Source organism: Numida meleagris, chromosome 5 (assembly GCF_002078875.1).
Source record: "Numida meleagris isolate 19003 breed g44 Domestic line chromosome 5, NumMel1.0, whole genome shotgun sequence".
NCBI classification, from domain to species: Eukaryota; Metazoa; Chordata; class Aves; order Galliformes; family Numididae; genus Numida; species Numida meleagris.
In genome coordinates, this window is record NC_034413.1 from 57,664,731 (window position 1) to 57,689,959 (window position 25,229).

General features: G+C 46.4%; 1 protein-coding gene across 1 annotated transcript in view; it reads left to right on the forward strand.

Annotated features, from left to right (window-relative positions):
- Window positions 1–25,229, forward strand: part of MARCH4 (membrane associated ring-CH-type finger 4) — an 81,186-nt gene that overhangs the window by 29,844 nt on the left and 26,113 nt on the right. The window contains exon 2 of the mRNA XM_021399100.1: window positions 23,905–24,060. Within this exon, the coding sequence (XP_021254775.1) occupies window positions 23,905–24,060 (156 nt within the window). The remainder of the gene's footprint in view (window positions 1–23,904; window positions 24,061–25,229) is intronic.

The following is a 25,229-nucleotide window of genomic DNA, read 5'->3' on the forward strand; positions in this document are numbered from 1 at the left end:
CAATGAAGAAATGCTCCCATAGATCTTAATCAGAATAAAGATTCCTTTGAGCATGGGGTATTCAAAATGGGTAAGGTCTAGATCTCCGCACATGCTCTTCATCACATCAAAGTCACCCAGTCTGCTGTCATAGAGAAGAGCTGAGAGCTGTTCTAGTACAACAAGGAGACACCAGTCTGTCAAGATACGGCTATCTGAGGACAACCCCAACTGATCAGCAGAGAACTGGGTTTTGCATTAGCTGTAGCTAATTACCTCTAACTAGTGCAGGCTCTTCAGAGGTAGCCTCGAGTGGTGGTCCTGTTGTCCCTCCGCCATCTGTCCAAACTCCCTTCCATCCCCAACACGAAGTGGGCCTGGGAAAGAGCCTTCAGTTCTTCCCAGCTGAACACCTAATGGGTTTGAATGCACCCTCCCCAAGCACCCTGCCCTGAGACTGTACTGCAGCAAGATATAAATTACCCAGCTCCTGCCAGCTGTGCAGAGAGCATTAAATGACTCACTAGGCTTTTCTACCAATTTGGGTTATTTTTTTTAAATCTTTTTTATTATTATTTAGCCTGCAAAAGCATTTTCTGTATCCTCTTGTCTGCTTTTAATGGAATGCATTTAGATTTCCTTTTTTTCACCTAAGATTAAGGCAGAATTGTCTGTTTTTAGACGTGGGATGGATGGTCATTATCTCTAAGTTTTTGGTGTGTTGAGGGTTTACTGTGCCTGCCATGAAAACAGTTTCTTATTGAAATGAAGATGCGTCTTATTTCTGCAGTGGCAACTGCCAGAGAAAAAGCATTACACTTCTAGCATATGCAGCGTGGTTGTGGCGGTGTGTGTAGGAAGGAGGAGCGTGTTTCTGGAAGGACCCTCTTCCCAGTGCAGATGCCCTTCTGGCACAGAATTCTTGCAGCTGGGCTGAAGGACACCATGAGCAGTAGTTTGCTCCTCAGGAAAACATGGGAAGAGCAGTTGAGATGAATAGTGTGAGAGTGTTGCATTTTTAGGAAGCCTTTGCTTTCATTGTGCTCCGGCTAAGGCTGATATGCCTTTCTGGTAGAGCAGGGAGCCTCTCAGATGCCTCCAAGAGGAGCAGCACAGCACTTACTGCCCACCTACACAATGGCACATCAAGGTCTCATTCCCAACCTCTCCTGAAGTCTTCGCCAGCCATGGAGATGGAGGCGTGTGTGGATGAGATAGTGCCTCTCAGAGCAGCTCTCCAGATTACGTCACTGGAACAAAACAAGGAATACAGGGGAGGCGGAGGGAGGCAGATCAGGATGAAGCCAGGAGCAGGCAGGGGAGAGGAGATTGGCAGGATGCCAGGGGAGAGGCCAAAATATTGCTAATGTTATTGAAGCCTGCACGCAGCCCAGAAGGATCAGACGTAGAGTATGGGGGTCCCGAGAACTGTGTGTGGCTGCACTGGGACATGTGGGTATATTTGTTATCTGCCAGAGATTGCACAATACCATCATCATCCCTATCTAAAATTTTGACTGTGATTAATGCTATTACATGGCGTATCCAATTAATTAACAATGGCTTCCCACTTATGGCTGCTCCTAGCCCAGCAAGTACATCAGCTCTCTCCTGGCAGTTGCTGGCAGTGGTGTTGCTGGTCCCCACAACAGAGCTCCTCGATGTGGTAGCACAATGGCTGGGGCACTAACAAAAGGGCTGGAGGAGATGTGCAAACGGCCCACATTGGTGGCAAACCAAGCTTTGTCAGGGTGCAGTGACACCCTGACACCCAGGGTCAGAGCAGGGTGGCCCATTGTGGTAGCAAAGGGGCGGGTGTTCATCTGGCTGGAAGGAGCAGAAGTCATGGAGGACTGAGAGTTGCCCACTGAGATCAGGAGCCTGCATTCCTTCATCTCCCCTTTTTTGTTCTCAAAAGCTGTGCTGGTGCTCTGCTGGTTGGCACTCACGTGGGAACCAGAGGCGAGTGGTGGCCCTCCTCCTGCCTTCCCCATCACCCAGGGACAAAAACACTTTGGCATCTCCATCCCCGCTGCCTCCTCACTGCCACCCCTTTCACATGATGTCTTTTTTTATTTTGTAGATAGTTTTTGATAGCTGATAACCTGTTGCCATGACAACCAGCCTCTGTTGTGACATTGGTCTTGAAACAAGCTCAGTTTTCAAAGTTCCCGCATGTCTCGAGCAGTCAGAGGGCTGCCTTTGTGCCCTCACATACCCTGGCACGCCTCTGAGGCTGAGAGGAAGAGGCTAGAGTTTCCTTTTAATGAGGGCAGTGGGTGCCTGGCTACATTTTTATGTATTAGTGACTCAGAGAGATTAAAAGAAAGAGGCTCCACTGAAGGATTAGCAGATTTGGGTATTCATCTCTTTAAATTATTATCCCCTAATTATGAGTATGATGAAAGTCCACTTGGTGAGGGATTAGAAAAGAGTCAGATGCAGCAGTTGGGGCTCTTGTGCTGGTGCCTGACTCTGGGGAGGGTCACTGTGTTGTGCTTTTGTGTGCTCCACTCTGCTCTATCTGGAGGACAAATCATTTAAACGTGGGGCTGAGGGCCCAGAGTTGCCTGTTCTCTGTTCTGAGCCCAGTGTGTAGGAGAAAACAAGGTGAGCGGGATCTGTCACCTTCCTGGCTCCCTGTGGCTTCCATTTATGTTTGAACATGGTTTCTTTGTCTCCCCGCATCAAGACATGATCAGAGCCTCACTGTCATTTGCAAAACCCCTTGGAGTCCTCATGTATTTGCCAGACACAAAAATTATTAGTATTTAAAACCCTTTCTCTCTTTGCTACTTGTAGGTCTTTTGCATCTGCTGTGTTATTTTCCACTTAAAGGGCTTTGAGGACAGGACTCACATTCCTGCAGCTGATGGTACTGGTGGTGGTAGGGAAGAAGAAGGTGACTGCCACACAACAGCTCAAACAGGGCTGGAAGGACAGGGATTTTCTTCTAGGAAGAAAGTTGCAGTTTGAGCAGGAGATAGGGACTAACCCACGTACGCCCACAAAGTGCGTACAGAGAGGTTGTAGGTCATTTCAGAATGCTGTTCACCATTGTCCTAGTAAGCCCCTTCTTTGCAGTCTGTAGGGTCAGCCACGAGGCAGAGGTGAGCCGCCCTACAGCCCCACCTGAATCGTGTCTGCCTCAGAAGACTCAGGGCAGCAGCTCAGAAGCCCCAAACCTGCTGCAGCGTGGGCTCTCATGTGCCATGCTGCATTTTTTTGACTGAATCATTTCTTTTTTTTTGGCATTGGGTGTTTGGGGGTGGGGGAGAGAAGGGTAAATAACTGGCAAGAAATGGAAACATGGCAATTAATAGGATTAAAGTGTTATGTTTTACAGGGTTGCGTACATGATTTACTTAATGGGAGTTGTAATTATAAGTGCTCCCAACTGACGGAGAAGGCGCAGCTCTGCAAGTCAGAGTACCTTATCCAGCATGTGGCAGCATCTCTTTGGGATGAGAAACAAGTGAGCAGCACTGCCTGGGAGTAGCATCATTGTAGGGAAGAAGTTGTTATATCAGCCTGTATGGGAAAGCAAAGTGGTCCAGGCAGGGAATGGAAACTGCATCCAAACCTGCATGGGCAGGTGAACATCATCATCATTCTCAGGACTGCTGGCCATGATAGTGTTGTCTCCTAGAAGTTGTAACCATGGCTTTGCTGAGATTTTTGCTGAGAAAATCAGAGAGGAGGTGGGAAATCATATTTTGTTCGCTACTTTGGCTCAGTAGATATAAAAGTGTTCTTCAGGTTCCTTTATAATGACCTTAGTTTTCATGGAATAAGAGTGGATGGTATGGAAGGAGCACTAAAGGTACAGGGAAGGTCAGTGCAGTGAGCTGAAAGGGCTCCTTGGGCAGGACTAAGGTGCAGTGCCATGTGCTGCAGATATCTGCCCACCTGTGTCAGTCTTCTCCATAGGGCAAGGCAGCTCCATCTTCTGGGTCTCAAAGAGGGAAGGTATTTGGCTTCAGCTAATCTTTTAGGTCTTCGGGTAGTTGATAGCATCATAGTGAGGAGCCAAGAGGTGTTGGCAGTTGGACTCTACTACTTCATTTCATTTGCAGCGTGTACATTTGGGGTTTCCCGGCAAAGGAATGTGGGTGCCAAGCTGGATTCTGGAGGACTTCCATCTTGGGGAACTCTCTGAGGTTGCCTGTGGCATGAACTCTTCTTGTTCAGCATGCAGCTGATACCTTGAATTGGTTCTCCTGGCCTCTCAGGGCCACGGGCTCTCGGGAGGAAACCCAGGCTCTGCATCATTACCTGGGTAAATGGTGTACGTTGAGCAACGTTGCACTGTCCCCAGCCTGGCTGGTATGGGAAGGCCAGGCTGGATAAATAAACTAAGAAGCCTGGGAGAGGTGATATGACTGCTGTTTCTACAGGCTCTGCATTAATGGCAAAAGCTGAATTTTACCTGTTAGTTTGCAGTGCTGTGGCAGGTTTGGATTCAGATGGGGTGATTGACCCAGCATCACAGTGATTTACACCTGCTCCCATGTCATGGGAGGAAGCACACTGAGACAGGATCTGCCTTTTTCTTTATCTGCCAAAAAGCAGGGGAGCTTCCTACAAATGGTTCTCTCAACACTACATGGGTGTAGTTCATAACAGATTCATATCTCCAGGAAGGAAGCCAGGATCAGGGTCCCCGTAACAACTTGGGCATCACTGGGTCTCCAGGTGCAAACAGGGACAAGCTGGTCTCTGTGTTGTCTAGTACACCAGAGTCCAGCACCAAGTAGAACAATTCCAAACTCTCAGTCTCTTTGTGTGGAGGCTTTTCTGTTGTGTTTCAGTAGCAGTGTTCAAAGTCACCCTCTATGTGAATTTCAAGCCTCCTTCTCTCTGATTTAAGTGTTTCACAGCTTGCAGGGCCTTAAATGAGTTGTGTATTATGAGCAACAAATTACATCACAGCATGTGCAGTCGAGCTAAGCTTAAACGTGAAACACTCCTTTTCCTTAGTCAGCAAGTTTTCCTGGGTAACTTTTAAGAGCGTTTGTGTTTAAATGTCATCTGCACTGAGGATTTGGGCCCTATCTTCAAATTCTGAGTCCAGTGACTGCCTGCTGAATGCCAGCAAGAATAAAAAGGATGCTAGTTATCCCCACTCCTTTTGCCCCCGAGCTTATTGCTTTGTTCACAGAATTTCCATGTGTTGGGGGAGTACAATATTCTATTCTGCTCTATTCTATTCTATTTCACTCTATTCTATACTGCAAAATATGATAGGCAGTTTCAGTGTTTGATGTCTGGACTGGGTCTTGAGTTTGACTCTGAAGTCCATATTTAGTCTCCCAAGCCCATCCCATGACTCAGTTCCCTCACTGGGGAAACTGGAGACAATGATGCACCCTCCGTGTAAACTGCTATGAGGCAGTTCTGCAAAACATCTCAAAAGAGAGGGGTTATATTCTTTAATACAGTGTTAATAAATACTGCAATACAAATCATTCGGTCGCCTTACATATAATTATATACCCTCCTTAATTATTGAACAGATGCTTTAATAAAACATGCAACAAATAAAATCTATTCAAGGAAAAATATGTAAAAAAATCCTTCTCTTAAATATGTACAAAAAATAATTTGTGTATTATTTAAAAATCAGAACAGTCCTTTGCTCCATCTATAGAGAATTGAATAGAAAAAATATTGAAGTTAGTAAACAGCAACTTAATAATTCACGTAGTATTTACAGTCTCCCTACACAATATTTTCTACCAAGTGCACGTTCCCTTTTCAGTAATCAACCAGAGACGCTGCCGTCAAAGGCACTGGTGGCTGGGCACTTTTATGAGCTCTTTTGTGTCTGAGGAATGCAGCTGTGAGTGACAAGTCAAGTTGTCCAGCTGCCATTGTGGGCAGTGAAAGCTTGCCAAGATGGAAAGCCAGCTTTTGTCTAAAGGCCTGCAGTGTTTCACCTCCAGTATTTAGAGCATACAATCATAAAGTCTGGAAACAACCACTAAGATCATCTAGTCCAACCCCAGTCCACTCCCACCATGTCCACTAACCATGTCCTCAGTGCCACATCTCCATGGTTCTTGAACACCTCCAGGGATGGTGGCTCCACCACCTCCCTGGGCAGCCTGTGCCAGTGCATCACCACTCTTTCAGAGAAGTTATTCCTGATATCCAGCCTGAACCTTCCCTGGTGCAACTTGAGGCCGTTCTCTCTTGTCCTGAAGCATTACAGAAGACTTGCCTTACGTGAGGATCTCATTGGCATGCTCTGCATCCTGACACTGCTTTCACAGGTTGAATCCAGTTTATGGCATGCAGAGAATATGATTTTAAATTATTTTCTTTACTCCTACCTCTGCAATGGTCAATTTTGGAGACAGTTGTTGTGTGTTAACATTTACGCTTCTCTTGAACTGTCTGAAAATCTATTACTTGGTCCACAGCAAAGCCTGCATGTTGCTCAGGAAAAATAAGACATAATTTACAGTGCTCATTTAAAGTGGAAACAAGGGTTGAAACCAAACTTTCTCCTAGCCTCCCACGGGATCTTGTTGAATCTTCCAGAGCCAAACTGAAACTATCAGTACAATGTGTGAGTTCAAAGGAAAAAGGACCGGTTTGGATCACCTGCTCCCCATCCCCCCCCTCCAAGGGGTGTGCATCCTTCTGTACCTCAATACTGAGTGCTCAGGACTCATCGAATAGAGTCATAGAATGGCTTAGGTTGGAAGGGACCTCAAGGATCATCCAGTTCCGACCTCCTGCCATGGGCACGGTGGACCCTGCTAGATCAGGCTGCCCAGGGCCCCATCCAGCCTGGCCTTGAACACCTCCAGGGATGGGGCACCCACATCCCCATCCCTTGGTGTTGAATCAGGACTGTAAATGGGGTGGTTTGAAAGCCTTCTCAAAAGAAGGAAACTTGCAAGGAGCCACCAGAAGGACTCTGATCCAGTGGGGGTTTCAGTCTGCACCTTACTGAGGCAAACCCAGGCATGCAGGATTCTGTGAGTCTGCATTGCTTTGGGCTCTAGAGCCTACAGCAGGCTAAAGTCAAAACCCCAGTCAGATAGGGTTAAAGCAGGCAGCCCTCTGGGGAGGGCTTCAGGCTTGAATTCAGCAGCTTTTGGATCACTTCTGTTAGGATCAGCTCTCACTTTCCATTTTTTCTAATAACATTACCCAGGGCAGGTCTCTAGAGTTCAGTGTGTTTAAAAGCCATTCTTTTTAGTACTAAATCTTGGGGGAGAAAGCCTTTTTAGAAGCTCTTCGAACGATTTTTTCTAAGGTCTAGGTTTCCATTGTGTCCCTTCCCCTTCTTCAGATCTGAAAATTAAGATCTACCTGACTTTTCCAGGAACTTATTCCCAGAGTGCTCAGATTTTGCTTCCTTGCTGAAAATCCAGACCACTCACAGCATCGGAGTACTGAAACTGGGAAAAACAAGGGTTTTCACTTTTGGCTTACTGATCTAAATCCTGGTCAGCCACTGCCCACATGGAGATGTCCTGCCAGAGGAGCTGAACCTCCAAGCGGGAGCTAGAAGAGGGTTCAACCCAGGGATTGAGCAGGGAGAGACAGACCCACGCTCTTGGTCGCACGACACTAGGACATGAGACCTCAGCAGGAGTGTCTGGCTCTGCTGATGAGGATGAGGAGGAGAACCACCAGAGACCTGCCTCCAGGGTTATTTCTTCAATCAGCCTCCTCTCTGCTTCCTCCTGAGAGCCCCTGAGTGACAGCTCTCCAGCAGGATTCACGCAGTGCCGTCAGTCATTCATTACTGTCAGAGACACTACGTGCTGACAGCAGCCACCAATGGCACCACATAGGAGCGGGGGGTGTCTGAGGGACAGGAGGTAAATTTTACTCCATCTATCATTTCCCCTCCTTGCTGGGGTTCGTGTGACTTTGTATCCGCCTTACAAAGACAGGGCTATTATCTTCAGCTCTGTGACCAGGTTTTAATGAGGCAATTCTTTTCTTTCTGCTTTACATTCACTGAATGCCTGGATGCAGAGAGGAGGCACGGCACAAGGATTAAACCATTATCAAACCTGCCAGATGTTTCAAGCCAGACCTGCCATCTGCACCTCCCATCCCAAATCTCCTAGAGGGGCTGCAATAGCCACTTTGCTTCAACCCATAGTCCAGAATTTTAGCAGGGAATGTCAGGGTAGAAGTTGCCCATAAAAAACAACTTCTTGCCCCTCAAGGTTAAGGCTGTGGGATAACCAAGTGCAATAGACTGCCCTGGGTTTCATAAGTGAGAGTACAGCATGGGCATGCATTGGGGACATCCTGGTGAAAAGGAACCCTTTGGTTCATCTCATCTTTTGCATTTTCTTAGACATGGAGAACCATGTGAAATAGAGAAACGTGAAATGATGTGAGCCAGGGAGGTGGTGGGCTCACCGTCCCTGGAGATATTCAAGAAAAGGGTAGATGTGGCACTGAGGTACATGGTTAATGGGCATGGTGGTGATGGGTAGATGGTTGGACTAGATGATCTTAGTGGTTTTCTCCAACTTTAGTGACTGTATGAGCCACATGGCAGCCTCTGCTATTTTCAATTCCCAGTGCTCTCTCATATTTTGGGTTCTTGTGGGATCTGTGCCTCTCCCAGCACCCTTGCAGTTGTCTACTCACGGGGACAGTTGTGGCATTGTCCCATGCTTCGGGCCCCATGTTGACAGGTGCCTAAACTCAGGGGTTGGCTGTTCCTGGCAGCAGTAACTTCCCAACAATCCATGTGGGACCTTCTGTTTTTTTCAAGAGGATGCTCTAATTAGAGTTTTATTACTACAGATAATTCCCATTGCTACCTTGAAGGATAACCCTTTTCTGGGCCTTTGGCATGCATTTAATGTACTTAGCATCCATTTCATGCTAATGCTGCTGTTTTCTTTTGCTCATGTAAGAACAGCAAAAGAACTGAAGTGAGATACAGAAGATTATCTTCTTTGTTCTCCCAAAAATATAAAAGGCATTATTCACAGTAAAGATATATTTAAATCAACTGCAACAGAAAGGCCATCTCCCCCTTTATATACATATAATGTAATTTTAACTACAATTTAAGAATGAGGAAAGTTATTCCTATAAAAGCTAATTATACTCAAAGACGATTAGTATAAACGAGATGTCAACTGATCAAAAATATTTTTGCATTTATAAAAATTTAAATTCTACTGAGCCTGATTGTGCAGAAAAAAAAAAGTCTAAAAATATCACATCACTGATTTCCTGAGACAGAATTTCTGCCATTGAGATCCAAGAAGAGAAATTTCCAGGTGTACAGAGAAGGTGAGCACACTGCACCCTGTAAACCTCCAAAAACAGTCAGAAAACAAGCAGACCTGGCCCAGGACACTGTCCTCATGGATTAGTAACGGATATGGCAGTTAGGAAGTGCTGTACTCAAGACCAACTCATTAATCATGGCTGCCTAATGGTTATTGCTATGGTTCCCAACCTGAGAGTTTTGCTTATCATGTGTCTCATCACATCAGACAGCAGGTGCCCGCATCTGTCTCAGCTTCCCTCAAGAACAGTGGGCCGAAGGGCATGAATCATCTCACCAAAAGAAAAAAAAAACAAATTAACCCTGTCCTCATCTGTCTTGGCTAACCCCTACATTAGGAGAACAGGGAGACAACCTCAGATGGAGATGTCTGCACAGGAACACTACACATTACATGAGATAAATCCCACTCTCTGTCTCTCAATTGAAGCGTTTATCTCGCTGCCAGTGCTCTTCTCAATGTTCCTCTCCATTTCAGAATTTTTTTTTAAAAGGCTGATGTTGCTGCTATCTATAGGTTATGCAAATGAAACAGTTTCCCCAAAAATATGCCACCTTCCTTTGCTGTGCTTCTAGATAGGAAGAAGCTAAATAACTAGATCACCTTTGTTTGGTAAAGGAATGTTGATGGGTGAATTATAGGGCAGAAAAATAAAATGAAGGGTGGAGTGGAATAAAAGGACTGGGAACAATTATTCAGTGCTCATTCCAGTCCAGCCCTAAGGATGACCAGCTACCAGATAACAGGTCTGAAGGCAGCAAAAGGGAAGTATTCCCATACAGTGCATGGGCAACTCATTTCCTCAGGATGTTGCAGGAGGAAAAAGTAATAAAGCACCTGAAATAGACTAGGAGTTATTAAACTCAGTATCCCACAGGTGACCTCTCACAGTGAACTTTTGGTCTGGCCTTGATCTTATGACAATTGCCACTGTGAAACATTATCACCAGCCACTGTTGTAAACCCAAGAGGAACACTGATTAAAATGCAGTTGTCTATCTAGTCCAGGGCAGAAAGTGCCTGGTAGTAATGGGAAGCAACACTGTCCTCTGTAAAAAAGACAAGGAGATCAGCTGGGCTCCAGGAAACAAGAGGCTGATCTGCTGCATGGCCTCAGGCAAACCATTTCCTCAGTATTGCTCCTGACCCTGGTTTGTCTTATTAATACGATGGTCACCCTACAGGGCAGGAGCAATCTTTCACTATTTGCCTGTTCATTTCTTAGGAGAAATCGACCCATCTCTCAGGCAGGGCCCCTCACTGTGCTTGCAATAGGGACCAAAATTTGTAATAGTTATGTGTATTATGAAAAAAATCCATTCCGCTGTGTATTTTACTCTGCATATCTGAAGCTGTTCCACTTAAAGATACTCTCCATGTGTCACTCCACTCACTGACTCTGATGCAGATGGTCCAATTATTTATTAATTTGGTTTTAAAATATCTTCAGTGTTTCAGCAGGAGACACTTTCTTCAAGGTCCCATTTCGAGCAGTCACTAAGAGTTCTGCTGTTGACTTTGATGGGGAGCAGGATCAAGAATTCTTTCATCTTTTCTGACCCTCTCTTTCACACATAACCATCTTGGACCTGGGAGGGGCAGTTACTCTTGTGATGCATTCGTATCTTTGAGACTTCTGAAACAGCAGGGATTACATCTTAAATCTGTCTCCATCCCTAGAGTGCCTTCACACTCTCACAAAATATGGCAGCATGGATAAGAAAAGTATGGTATGCGAATTATGTGCTAAGGGCTGTTTCTTTCTGCAGTACATCCCAGAAGACTCAGCACATCTGGGATGTCAGCCCCAGGCACTGGTTTGCACTGGTTTTAGTGGTAGCTCCTTGGATTTTGCCCCACTCTTTGCCAGTGGGTGAAGCTGACCAGGCAATTCATCCAACTGCAGCTGAATCGGGCACGCTCATGACTCAGGGTTTCATGTCACAGCTGGAGAAAACATTTCACTGCAGAATGAGCGCAGCCAGTCTCCATTAGCTAGTCACTGAGCTGGCCGCCAGCTGCGTTGATGAGCTGCGACTTGCAGGGAGCACTGAAAGCCAGAGGACAAATTCACGTAAACCATGGGGGAATTCAGACATCAACTTGGGGATTGTGCCCTTCCTCTGAAGAAAAAAAAAAAGAAAAAAAAAGCGCACTTGTAAGCATTTCACTAGGTTGTTGTTTTCCAGCACCACTGGCTGAGCACCTTTACTGATGTGGTCAGGGAACTGATGCACCAGAGGGGTCCAGAAGGCACTCGGGGATCTGTCCTGCAGCCTCCCACTGACATCACAGGGTGAGGTCTGAAAACCACAACCTTCAAAAGATCACAGCAGAAAACACCACACAGTTGATGACTTGTGCATCCCATGAGCCTGAGGTCGTGATATGACACCAGTAGAGCTGTAGCCAGCTTGAGCTCACCTGGGAGAAGCATTGCCTTGTGCCAATGGCACTGAGTATAACTTAGCTCTGAGCTTCTGCCTCCAGCTCAGTGCTCTGCCTCACATGTAAGGGCAGCTGGAAAGGTACAGAGGACAAGGGAAACTTGTTTGGCCTCATGTCCTGACTCCCCTCTCTGAAGGGATAGGCATCCAAATTCAGTTACAGCCAGGTTTTAAGCTCCCTTTGGTTGCAGCAAGTCAATTTAGAAGCAGTTAGTTAATTGGTACATTTGTTACATGTACATTGAATTGCAGTGCAGCAGAAAAGGTTTACCAGGAATAAAACAATTACAGTGGAAAATGAAAGGAGCTGTTTAATTCCAGTTTGCAATTAATTGCTTGCACAATGCAACGTTTGAACCGATGAGCAGGAAACAAAGACATTCTGCCTTTCAGTAGCAGTGGATGTTCTCCCACTGCTGGTCCCTGACCTCCCAGCTAGGAAAATCACTGCACCTTGGGAAGAGGCATGGTTAAGTGGCAACCCCAGGGCTTCAGCTTTGCTGGAAAAAAAAAAAAATAAAAATCTTCAGCTCATCAGAGCTTTTGCTGCTGTAGCATTCCATGCTTATCCTCTTTTTGGCCTTTTCGTAACCAAGGCTTTTTGCCATGTAAAGACACTTGGGGCTTTAGGAATAGCTCAGATCCTTACCCTGGGACTAAAAAAGGCATCTAGTGATAAGACAAGAGATAATGTCCTTAAGTTGAACCAAGGGAGGTTCAGATTGGATATTAGGAAAAATTTCTTCTCTGAAAGAGTGGTGAGGCATTGGAACAGGCTGCCCAGGGAGGTGGTGCAGTCACCATCCCCAGGGTGTTCAAGAAAAGGGTAGCACTGAGAGACAAGGTTAGTGGGCAGTATTAGTGGTGATGGGTTGATGGTTGGACTAGATGATCCTAGTGGACTTTTCCAACTTTAATGATTCTACATGGAGGAGCAACACAGTGCCAGTTCAGACTTGAGCTGTTCTGGAACTAGTCTGTTGCAAAGCAGTGCCAGAAAGACAGTATCACCTCATAAAACTTAGTCCCCAGTGCACACCTTAGAAATTTGATAAACATGAGATTTCCCCTGGGATAACATCTCAGGCTAGTCTCAAGGCTCCAATGTACACGGAGTGGTACAAATAATATTCCTACACTTCTTGCTACAAAGTCCTGCATGCATCAGAAGTGGAAAAAAATATGTTTGCTTCCACATGTCTTGTATTTCTGCCTCCAGAAAATTAAGAACATAGAAGAGGTAACTGAGGCTCCTTGAGGAAGCCTAGTATCAGTTTGTTTGTAGTAGAGAAAGACCTTGGTGATGTAGTTGAACATTACAGTAATTTTGAACAACAATGGTACTAATGGGCTGAAAAGTACAACTGCCATTCTCCAACATGGTGGAAAACAGGGATGCCCACTGCACTTGTGCAGTATTAATGCCTCTGGCTGGCAGCTAGGAGGTCTGGGCAAGGAGCACATCACCCAGAAACAGGGTACAAAGAAATACAGTGAGGTGAGCTTCCAAGCAGGGAGTCCAAGGGAAAGTAACAGCTGACTAGAGGTGTGATTTCTCCCTAGAAATACACAAAGGGAGGAAAAATAGCTGCTCAAGCCTCCCCACATATTTTGGGGAGAAGAGTCCAGAGAAGGCATCCACAAATATTAAAAGCATTATGGTTCATGACACATGAAGCATGGGCCATAGCCAATGCAAGGGAAGGACCTTTCCCTGCTTTTCCTTCAACTTTACTAAATAATTGCTCTTCTTCACTGCCACTACAGCTCTTAGCAGGCCACACGTACACCAGGGATGCCTGTTCCTCTCCAGCCTTCTGTAGGACTTCTAGTACAGGTGCTGCCCTCTGCTAAACCCTTTTGAGTTTTGTAAATCTCAATCAGGGTAAGCAATCCTCATATCAGCCATAATCCTTGAAAGCACCCAGCTCCAAACTTGCACGCATGTGAGGGAGCAAGTAAACCCCAAATTGGTAAACAGTTTATTACTCATTTAATTTGATCACTCAGCAAAACTCCCAGTTTGCTAATACACCTAGGTGCTTCTGTTACAATTACCATTGAATTGCAGAGAAACATCCCCCCAAATCTTTCCATATGGACAGCATTTGTTTGACAGACAGGTCTGAGTATCCCCCATCTGAAGAGTTCTAATTCCACCTATCTAGAATCTAACAAGCCATTCGGGAGAATAGGAGAAGGCTCATCGCCCTGAGGAAAAGCATCCCAGAGAACAAAACAGCATCTCAGGCCTGCTGTTAGCAGTGCTTTTCCTTTGCATAATGTTAAGAAGCAGTTTTATGGAAATAACCCTTTCCCTGGTCCCATCAAAACCATCAGTTTGTACCCAACCTGATTTAAAGCCAACCCAGCAAAGAGGGGACCCAACTCAGGGCTGCTCAAGTGCCAGAAACAGCACATGAGAACCAACAAAGTATTCCCAGATTTGGAAGATAAGTCTCTCCAGAGCCTTCTCTCCTCCAAGCTAAACAAGCCCAACTGCCCCAACATTTCTTCATAGGTGAGGCATTCCAGCTCTTTAATCATCTTCCCACCCCTCCTCTAGACTCACTCCAACAGTGATCTAGTTGCGTGGCTTCCTTGCAGTAGTCTCTCACGTTTCTGAAGAATAGCTTGAACAACATACCTGCTCTAGACTAACCCCATCTCCAGCAGCTGAACAACAGAGCCACAGAACAGGAAGGAAAGAATACTTCATCCAAAACTTAAGGCACCCGTGCTTTCTGCTCTTAAAGGGAGTACACGAGATGCTCAGGCGCATCTGATAATGAGGAAGAGAACTGTGGAAATTAGCATAGTTCCTTACCACAAGTGCCTTTAATCACCAAATTAAGGAGAGGGCTGGGGCAGAAGTCCTGGGGCACATTTTGGGGAGTTTGTAGTGTTGCTGAGTGGTCTGTGTTAAGGTGATCTGAGTCTGAGAAGCCCTAGGTTTCCCCCAGTGCATCTTTTAGGAGGTTCAATATTAATACTTTAAAAGGAAGGCTGTGATAGGACTATTTCATATTCCAGGGGTTTTTAGGACCCTTCCTGTTCACGGGAACAGGGCAGATTTTCTACATGTGACTGTTTCTGTGACTGAGTAGAAGTGCAGAACCTCTGTACACCCACATTGCAACCTGTAGGATGGGAATCCTACTTACACACCTGCCTGGGCTGCCATTGGTGCAGAGATGACTCTGTTACAGGCTGTGTCCAGCACCTGCCATTGCCTCTGTTTCTCACACCACAGCTCCTGTCTTGCAGTTTCACACCTCACTCCCTTCCATGCTGTTGCCCCAAGGTGACCGCTTCTCTCCCTTCTCTTCCCTACCCAAACACTGACGTTGCCAGCACATGCCCATGTCACCTGTGGGCTCTGCAAATAAAATCATTCCTGCAGTGACAAGCATACCCATATTTCTGGCTCGCCTTGGGGAAACTCTCACTCAGCTCATGTCCCAGCTTCCTTGCAATATGATTACTTAAGGGGGAGGAGAGCTCCTCCTGTAACCATGAGCAGATCTAATAGTTGCAGACTTTTTTTTTCTTATTATCAGTGAATATAACCAGGCCAGTCAGGAGAAACCTGGGCTGCCCACTATGTAATCCAGACAGCCCTAAAGCACACAGCAGTGCAGCAGGGCACATTTCAAGATCCAGTATTTCCAAATAAAGAAATATTGGGAATTTTTTGCCCTCCTCCTAGCAGCAGGGGGGCAAAACTGCTGGAGATCCGTCATGGTGACAACAGAGATGATCTGAAGGATGCAGAAGGAGCATTTCTATCTGAAGGCACTGAGGCTGTCAAAAGTCCCTTGAGTTCTCAAGATGAATCATAGAATCACAGAATAATTAAGGCTGGAAAAGATCTCCAAGATTATCCAGTCCACCTACAACCAATAATTCCTCACTAAACCACGTCCATTAGTACAGCATCTAAACATTTCTTGAACACCTCCAGGGGTGGTGACTCAGCCATTTCTCTGGGCCATTCCAGTGCCCAACCACTCTTTTGGAGAATAAATTTTTCCAACCTGAAATTCTCCTTGCTTGCAGATACCACAGTTTTCTCACTCTTTGAGGGCCCCATGGAGGCAGGATATAGGTGGTAGAGACAGAGAAAAGGTTGTTCTCAGCCAAAGTGGCAGCACAGGGTCAAGCTGATGGGCAGAGGCGGGGACTTACGAGGCCTGCCAAGCTTTCTCTGCCATTAGAATTTAACTGGAGCTTTATAAGGATGGAGATTGGTGTGTTCAGTACATGCTGGCATGGGATGCACTGTGTCCCAGGCCATTGCCACTGGCAGAGATTGCCCAAAAGCCAATGGCACGGTGTGGCTGGAGCTGCAGGAGGGGCTGGGGCCCACTCTGCTCACACTGACCCAGGGGCACCTCAGGCTGTGAGGAGTGCTTGCGGCTGCCACAGCTCTTTCCCATTTTCAGAGCATCACTGCGGAGGGTGATGGCTGTGTAATGAGTTTCTTTAGTCTTGCCTGAATGCTTTCAGCTCTGCAGACAAAACGTCTCTGTTTGGCACCGTGGAGCAGATGAGTAGCTGATTACACACTATCCTGCCCTGAACACAAATCTTCACAATTAGTGGGATTTCTTCCAGGTGATGCGCATCTATGAATAGTGATAATTTTTGAGCTCATCTCTTTACCAACTGGGGGAAAAAAAACAAGAACTTGCAAAAACCTCTTAAAACCTTTCTAGACCAAAAAAGTCCAGGAGTGCTTCAGTGAAAGATCTCAGGGCCCCATCAGGGCCCACCTGATGTGCTTGAGTGGTGGACTTGCATGTATCTCGTGAAGTTCCACAATGCCAAGTGCAAGGTCCTGCACTTGAGTCAGGGCTATCCGAAACATAAGGAGATTGAGAGCAACCGTGGGGGAAGGAGCCGGGTATGCTGATTGTTGGGATGAGACTTTTGGGTAAGGACGTTAAATGTACGAAGAAAGGAAACCTAGAGAAACTAGAGGTTTTCCTTCTTGAACTGCACTCCTGTGCAATAGATATGTCTTCTTTAAGTGCTTAGGTGCTTGGCAGCAGTTATCTATCCCAGAAAATGATAGTGAAGGAGTACCTGGCCCTGCCAGAAGACAGCAGGTTGTCATCAGGGAATGGAGCTGGTTACACGGCACATTGCCATTGTGCTCTTAGTTCAGTGCTCTAAGAAGCAGGGTAGAGTGGCTGGGTTGGTGTGAAGGATGATGCTGGACATTGCCAAGGAAAAAGAAACACCCAGCCAGGACCAGGCACTTGGACATTCCCCTGTGCAGAGATGCAACTTCCTGAGGGAACTGCACATTGTTATGGATCAGACATGTTCATTTGGAGGAAAACAGCCTATTCCTGAGCTAAGGAGGATGTGGGAGGGCCGGTCTGATTGAATTAAATTATCTAATCCAGGTGTGGTAAGGGAAACATCATGTGGCAGAAAAAGATTCTGTATCTGATAGCACAAATCCTGGGGAAGGAGGCAGCAGAATCAATCTAATTGTGCACAATAAAAACCAACAACAGAGAAGCTAATAATTCATATTTCAATAGAGCATCTTTCATGCTGAAGGATACAAACGAGATTTTCCTTTTGGCCACTTTGAAATTCAGCCACCTTGAGAGCGGAACACAGCCGTGCATAACATCTGACACTGCTTCCATGTTGATGTATTTGTTAATATGCAAATTGCCAATCAGTGTATCTTCAAAAGGTTATTGCAGTCAGATAATAAATCAGCCCTATGTACCTATATGCTGACAGTGCCCAAACCTCAGAGCCCTGGTGTTGTTTTTGTATACATGCATCTCGGAGCGGAGTTCAATGCACCCGATACTGTTCTTCTGCAATAGGAAGATCAAAAGAAAGAAATAGAAAATGGCCTTTGTGGTCCTCTTCACTGGTGTTACAGCTGTTCTACACTCATTTCTGACTTTTCTCCTGTCTGTTTTGTATTCTGCCTGGAAAAGGAAAGCTGCCTGCATTCCCCTGCTGGAGGAGGAAAACACAAGACTTTTCACCAGGAGGCATATGCAGGCAAAGACAGAAAAACATGGATTCATGCAGCTTCGGATACAGGAGGCCTTTGGCCAGGGCAGCAGAAAATCAGAATTAATGTTGTGCGGCTTCTCCTGGCACAGTGCAGCCAGTGCCTTTTCTCTGTCCTCTTGAGCCTCGCTCAGCTGGAGAGTTGTCAAGTGGGGCAAGGGGATTTGGGGATTAAGCCACCTGCTCTTCTTTCACATGGTTTATTTTTGCTCAGCTCCGCAGACGTGCTGTCCTACGGGTCCTTCCCCAGGTCCCACCGAGAGATGTGGCCGCTGTGGGTTGGCTTGGCCCACTCAGGTGCTCCCAGAGCATCCACCACCGCTATAGGAGTGCATCCTGCAGGCAGCAGCCTCACTGCCACACCACCAGCCGCATTGTTGGGTACCTGACAGAGTAACCCTTGGTGCTGCTGGCTGGTTTCTGCCTGGTGAGGCAGCTCAGCCTCAGCTCTTAGCTGCAGCATTTCCAATGAGCTGCCTCTGCTTCTGGTACACATTCATGCCAGCAAGGGTTTAGACTTTTCTCCAGACACTTAAGAGACTTTCTGGCAGGATTTGATGGCTGAACTGTAGAGCTCCAGCACCCATGGTCCCCAAGAGCTGGGATTCTCCCTCTGCTACCTCCTCAGTATGCTTTTGTTCAGTATCTCTGCTTGCAGGGCTGCCTAGGACTTTAGAAAGAAATGACCAGGCTAGACCAGGTCAAGTTCAGGCTGGATGGGGCTCTGAGCAACCTGATCGAGCTGTAGGTGTCTGTTCATTGCAGGGGAGTTGGACCAGATGGCCTTTAAGGGTCCCTTCCAACTCAGATGGTTCTATGATTCTATGAAATGCCTTCCCCACTAAGACGTTCTCTAGTAATAAGGAACTTGATCTCACCCAAATTGGGATGTTCTGAGAACCATTTTAATTTCTTCTAATCAGCAGATGAAAAATGAATTACTTTGGATGTCATGTCCTGCCGCATGGACCTCGTAACGTTTGGAAAAACTGCAGTGGAGTTACCCGGTAATTGAAGGGCTCTACATGAGTGAACTTAGTAATTGCATATTCTTTTCCTCAGGTCTGGGAGGCAGAAAGGAAAAGCGGATCAGGGCCGAGACTTAATGAAATGGTTGAGTCCTGCAGAGCTACTGAAGATAAAATTAACCAAACCATTCACATTATTTGTTATTGCAGCTCCCTGTACCAGCGCACCTCTGGGTGCAACCCAGGCCAGTTCCCAGATGGGAGATGCTGGGAACACTGGGAAAACGCACTGTGCTTCTGTCTTCACGTTGTTATTGTGTTCCAATCAAAGTGCATGCAGATCCATTGGTCCCCTGCTAATGCTGCCCTCTGACTTCCTGGGAGCCACTCAAGGTTGCTAATGGCAAACAGGGGCAAATGTTGCGGAGTAGAGATTCTCTCAGCTGTCATGCTAGAGGCTTTTCAGCTTTCTCGGGGAAAAAAAAAAAAAAAAGAAAAGGTCTCCTGCTGTTTGTTTCACTGTCTTTGAAAATGGGATCTATCATCTGGAGAATCTAACCAGCATCCATTTCCGTGGATTTTCCATGGCTGCTCCTTAGCGGTTGATGGCATAATGTTGTCTGAAATGGCCATTAGCTGGGTATCTTTATGAACAGCTTCCCAGGGAAAGTTCAATTTGCTGAATTATGAGCACATCTCTGAGAAGAATTGCATTATATGGTACTCGCATGCTGAAAGCATTAGCTTTATACTTTGAACTTTTAAAATACGCGTTGATGGATCTGATGAGGATTGAAGAAGTAGAAAGGTGAAGGTCTCAATGGATTAGAGATAATATGCACTAATTGGTATCTTTTTTTTTTCTGAGAAAAATAAATGGTAAATTTAGAAAAATTCTATTTAGCTGAGGCTTTTTCACTAGGAAAAAAAATGCAGTTGTATAAAAAAATTAATGGAAAACGTTTTCAATTGGTACAAGCCATAACTTAAGGGCACTTGATTTGTGCTAAAGAGCAGTTTGACTCCATGGAGTCACATCAGATTTACCCCAGCATCCTTGGGAACAGAGCTTAGCTCACTCTTCTATCTTACGCAGGATAAATCTAAGTATTGTCTAAAATACTTTGTTTTTTAATTAAGAAGAGGCAGAGTGAAACAACAGTGAATTTCTCTTTCAGAAGAGACGAGATCATTCTGTTTCACAAAATGGATGTGGTCCACAGCAAATCTCCAGTAGTTTAAAGCCTCAGTACGCGTTGGGTGAAAGCCCAGGAGCTATAGACTAGGACACCTCTTCTCCTTGATGCTGAGACAGCTCCCACTCTGTATTCAGCTCAAGTCTGGAGCTGAACTCACTCTCACACCCAAGAGAGCTTAGAGGTATTCAGGTATCTTGATTTCACATGCGCAGCGCTGTGATTTCTGTGCACCGAAGGCACTTCACTTAATCGGTGCTATTATCACACCTGATGAGGCACAGCAGGTGATATTTGAGATGCTTGCCTTTTGATTCCTTGCAACTGAGCAACATTTAGTAAGAATTACTTAAATCAGCTAATCAAAAACAAGTTCAATGACATTAGGATGAAGTGGGCTCCAGAACACCTAGGCAAAGTTATTTATCTTGTGGAAATCATTCTTTAGAGGGAGAAGCAAATAATTCCCAATGTGATCTATAAACTCTCTGTTTCTTGGGCTGTGGATAAGTAGTCATTGTTCCTGACAATCCTTTGTTATTCCCTATTTCAGGCAAGGTTTGAGTTTGTTCTTGTGGAACAGATTTCCATGACCCTTTGCCTGCCTCCTGGTGCTGTGGAAGCAGGATGGAGGGGCTGCTTGCAGTTGGGAACTGGATGGAGGCATGTGCATGGGGCTGCCTGGACCATGACAGCGTCTTTCTCAAAAATTCACATCCGACTTCAATTCCCAGCAATGGAAGTGGCCCAGTTTTTCCCTCCTTCAGCAGGGATTATCCCAAATCAGAACCATCCCTTAGCATCCCCCCTGTCCCCCTTTAGCACATGAGTGGGGCTTGCATCATTCTCTGGCTTATCTGAGGTGCTAGCGTCCTCCAAAGCCCGCTGCACAAAAAATACCCTGTGATCTTCTGCTTCTTGGGAAAAATATATGTTTTCTGCTCCTTTAACTACTTCTCCTTAAGGGAAATGGATGATAAGAGACACCTGGTCTGCCTCTAGGGCAAGATTCTCATAGCTTATGGAGCCAGTAGTGGGCCTGGGGACCATTTGGGACATATGGACCCAACGATGGGGCTGAGGACCATTTGGGGTGCCTGGACAGATGCCACCTATCTATGACTGTGCCCAGTGATGTCCCAACACTATGGGGTACATATGCCTTGCTGGGTCCACGCTTAGCATCAGTGTCCCACAGTGCTGGAGAATTTTGTGCAGTGCACACAATAATGGCTGAGAGAAAAAGCACGATGGAAACACGTGGCTTCAGTTCTTCAGAGGTAGCTATTAAGTGTCCCCTGTTGTCTGTTGCTGGCTGGCACAGCACTCACACACAGGAGGGGATGCATGGAAAGCATTTGAGTTGCTGGTAGCAACGCGTGTGTTTAGGTTTAAAAGGATGGAGGGGCAGTCCCTATAAGTGAGTGTGAAGACAGAAAGATCATTAGCACATTTTTATTGGAGTTTACCAGCTCTGTAACAATGGGTTTCTCTTTGCCATCGGAGTTAATTCCTCTGTAATTATGTTCCTAATATAGAAATCATTTGGCATTTATTTGCCATAATAAAACTTCCCATTGCATTTAAATTCAATGTGAAGTTAAGTGTATTTAGAAGACTCAGTTGAAGACCCGAAATTAAATATTCCTGGTTTCCTTTTCCAAACAAGACAAACTCAGACAAATGCCAGCATTCAGGTCCATGTGTGCAGCTGCTCCTGTGAGCAGTGGCTGTTACGCGTGCTTATCAGGAGGGATAAGCTCTGTCTTGGTGCACTGATCATGCAGGCAGTGCCAACAATTGGTCCTTCTTGTTACACCTGAGCAAGGAAAACACTCAACTGAGGAAGCACTGCAGGTGTTAAGATCACCACCAGCCATCCTGGTTAGTCAGTCATTTTCAAAACAGGACAATACTCCAGCAGCTGGGGTGGCAGGATGGTGTGCACATGGCTTTTCCCAGCTCTCAGGAGCAGATTGGGCACAGCTGGGGCTGGGAGAGCCCAGAGACCTCATCCTGGCTGAATGACACAACTGTCCCCAGCCCTATGCCCTCTACCTGATGTGTGAGCCACCACAGCTTTGGAAGCAGGCTGTGGATGTGGATGGGCTCCCAGCACATGGCAGGGGCAACACATTGACATCAGTATGCAGGAGGGCTGACGCTGATCCTGATGGCAGTATTTTCTCCCTGGATATACCAGGCATTAGAAGTGTGCACTGGCAATTGTGTTTTTCCCATCATTTCTCGGAAGTCTTCCCAGCAGGCTGAAAACAGGCAGTCCTTAGCCACACTGATGGGCAATGTGCACTCAGTGGGAGCAGCTCCAGTCTGTCTCCAGCAGCATGCTCCTCCTGCAGTAAAGCCAGGTCAGCCTGGCCGGGCCTTTCTGCTCCTGAAGACAAGCTCCTATCTTAGATAACACAAAGCAGGTTGTTGCAGGGGGACAGTATAGAATCATAGAATCTTTAATGTTGGAAAAGACCTCTAAGATCAACCCTGCCATGGCAGGGGGTTGGAAATACATGATCTTTGAGGTCCCTTCCAACCCAAACCTGTCTATGATTCTATGATTCTCTGATTCTCTGATATAGTCCAACCCTCAACCCATCCCCACCACCTCCCTGGGCAGCCTGTTCAAGTGTCTCACCACTCTTTCTAAAGTGTTTTCTCCCTCCAGAGTGTCTTTGTAGAGCAGTGCCCAAAGGGTATTGGTGGGAATGCCATTGTTTGAGGCACTGAAGAGCAAGTTGTGCAGAGCTATCTTCTACAAACCTACAGAAATGGACGTGGGGTTTAACTTCCATTTCTCAGGGCGCAGCTGAGGGACTGTTCCTGAGCTCACTGCACAGCCAGTGACAAAGCTCCTTCTCCTTTACCATACAAAGGATTTATTCCTTTAATATGCCCCTGGTGTTTATTTTTCTGTTGGTACACGAGCACGTGTGCGCGAAGTGTGCGTGTGGCAGTGTTTTATGAATGCCTGCTGTGGACAGAATTGGGCTTCACAGTATGCAAAAATAGCTGTGTGCCACATGCGAGGATATAATACTTCACACGGCTGGAGGAAATGTGATAAATCAGGGTTTTGCTGGATTTGCAAAAGCCCAGAAACCAGGGGTTTCATCTCCATGGTTCAGCCCCGAGCTCTAGTGGGGCACAGCAGAGCTGTCTGGGTTGGAGCATCGTGATGTTAGAGGAACGGGCCCCCACTGCTGTGTAGGATGCTTGTGGACTTCTCTTGGCTCTGAGGAGCTGGGATTTCATAGACTTGTTTACTATGGAGAACAAGGAGACTCAGCGAAGGTTGTCACTGTTGGCTTCTGCTCCATCCCACCCATCCATGCTGCCTCGTGTTGAGCCAAACCCCAGTCACCCCATGGAGCCGTGCAGAGATTTCGGTGTGTGGGACACCATCCTGATGTTTGTCCTCAAAAAGTTTGGGGATCCTAAAGCCTTCCTTGCTCCCCCGTCATTGCGTCCCCTCCAGTGTGTAATGGAAATGGCTGACAGGTAGGGCTGAGCCTGGTTTTGTAGCATAAACAGTTATTTACAGTTGTGCTGAAATTTCATGGAAGATGACATTTTTAGGTCACCTAGCTGAAGCAAATGAAATGATTAATGTGTTTGCATTAGATTTCATAAAAAAAAGTATCACTCTTGCCCAGCACGGCTCTCACTTCCTTGGGATTTCAGATCTGATGCGGTGCCCTGAAACCGAAGGCAGTTTTCCCCCAGGTTTAGGAGGAGCAGGATCTGGCCTACCGCCCCTAGGCTGCTGGGATGTGGTTGTCTTCTGCTGTGTCCAGCAGCCTCAAGCAGGTAACACTATTACCTAAGCCAAACCAAGTGAAAAGTGGCAAAGAGCAAAGGGGTGGCGGAAGGAGCACTTTGGCCAGTACCAGGTCTGTGACGTGGCCTCCTTGTTGTGCCCTGCGGGAGGAGGGAGCCTCATGGTGCCATCTCTCTTTTCCAGGGGGAGTTGCTGAGCCCGTGTCGATGCGATGGATCGGTGAAGTGCACGCACCAGCCATGTCTGATCAAATGGATTAGCGAGAGAGGCTGCTGGAGCTGTGAGCTGTGTTACTACAAGTACCACGTCATTGCCATAAGCACAAAGAACCCTCTGCAGGTAAAGGTACTAGAGACATTTCAAAGTCTATTTATTCTCGGTCCTCTTTTTGTTTCTGGGAGCAAGGAGATTCTACTGGCATGGGTTTTGTCTCCCTGCACTATGGTCCCTAGGAAGGGCTGTAGGGCTTCTCCAACAAGGCCCTGTGCCCTCACTGGTGGTGCTGGGGGCATTCCTCAGGGCCTTCTCTCTCTACTTCACCTCTCTGACCTTGATACCTTTTTCACTTTACTGCTCCCCATGTCCCAGTATACCCCAGGACAGCACCGGAGGTGGTGGCTCTGGTGCTCTGGTCTCTCCACGCTTAATTCTCCGTGTGCAGGTGTGCACACAATGGATAGAGCATATCCTAATGTAAGCACCCGTGGAAGGCAGCAGAGGACCTTCATTTTTCCTCTTGTGAGTTCAAAAGTACTGCAGCTTATTAAACCCCACTGCAGGCCAGTAATTCAAAATCAAGATTTAGAATGGGGAAAGCTGTGAGACTGTTAAAAAAGGGATAATTTATCCTTAATAGCTATTGATTTATTGCTGGAGCAACACCTGAAGATGGACTAATTGCTGAGCACCATTAGTGCCTCAGACATAAGGAAGCACATTAGACCCAGGCACTACTGCTTAATTAGCATCATGTGGAGGGAGAGATATTACAGAAGCATGCTGTGCTCACACACCAGGACAACGCCTGTGTGAATGTTGATCTGGCCAGCATTTGGTTGCATTGACTTTCTGTTCATCTCTCTGCCTCTGACAGGAGGCAAACCCTTTGCCAGTGATGGTGCCCAATTGTACAAGACTGGGGAGATGCAAATCCCTGTTCTCTCCTCCAAACTGCTGCCTGTGTTCAAGGCCAGGTTGGATGGGACCCTGGGCAGCCTGAGCTGATGGGTGGTAACCTTGCCCATGGCAGGCGGTTGGAACTGGATGGTCTTTAAGGTCCTTTCCAACCTCATCTATTCTGTGATTCTAAGATTCTGTGATTCTGTGTGTGTCCTTCTCCAGGCCTGAGGTCACTAAAAACAGTGGAGAAAGAGGCACAGCCCTTAGGACTCAAAACTGAAATGAAGTAGCAAAATTAGTAGGGCATCATGAGGAAATTTTGCTGGGGGGAAGAAAAAAGCATCCCTGCTCTCTGCAAGTCCCTGCAGCTTCTAATTCAATTTTCCCTG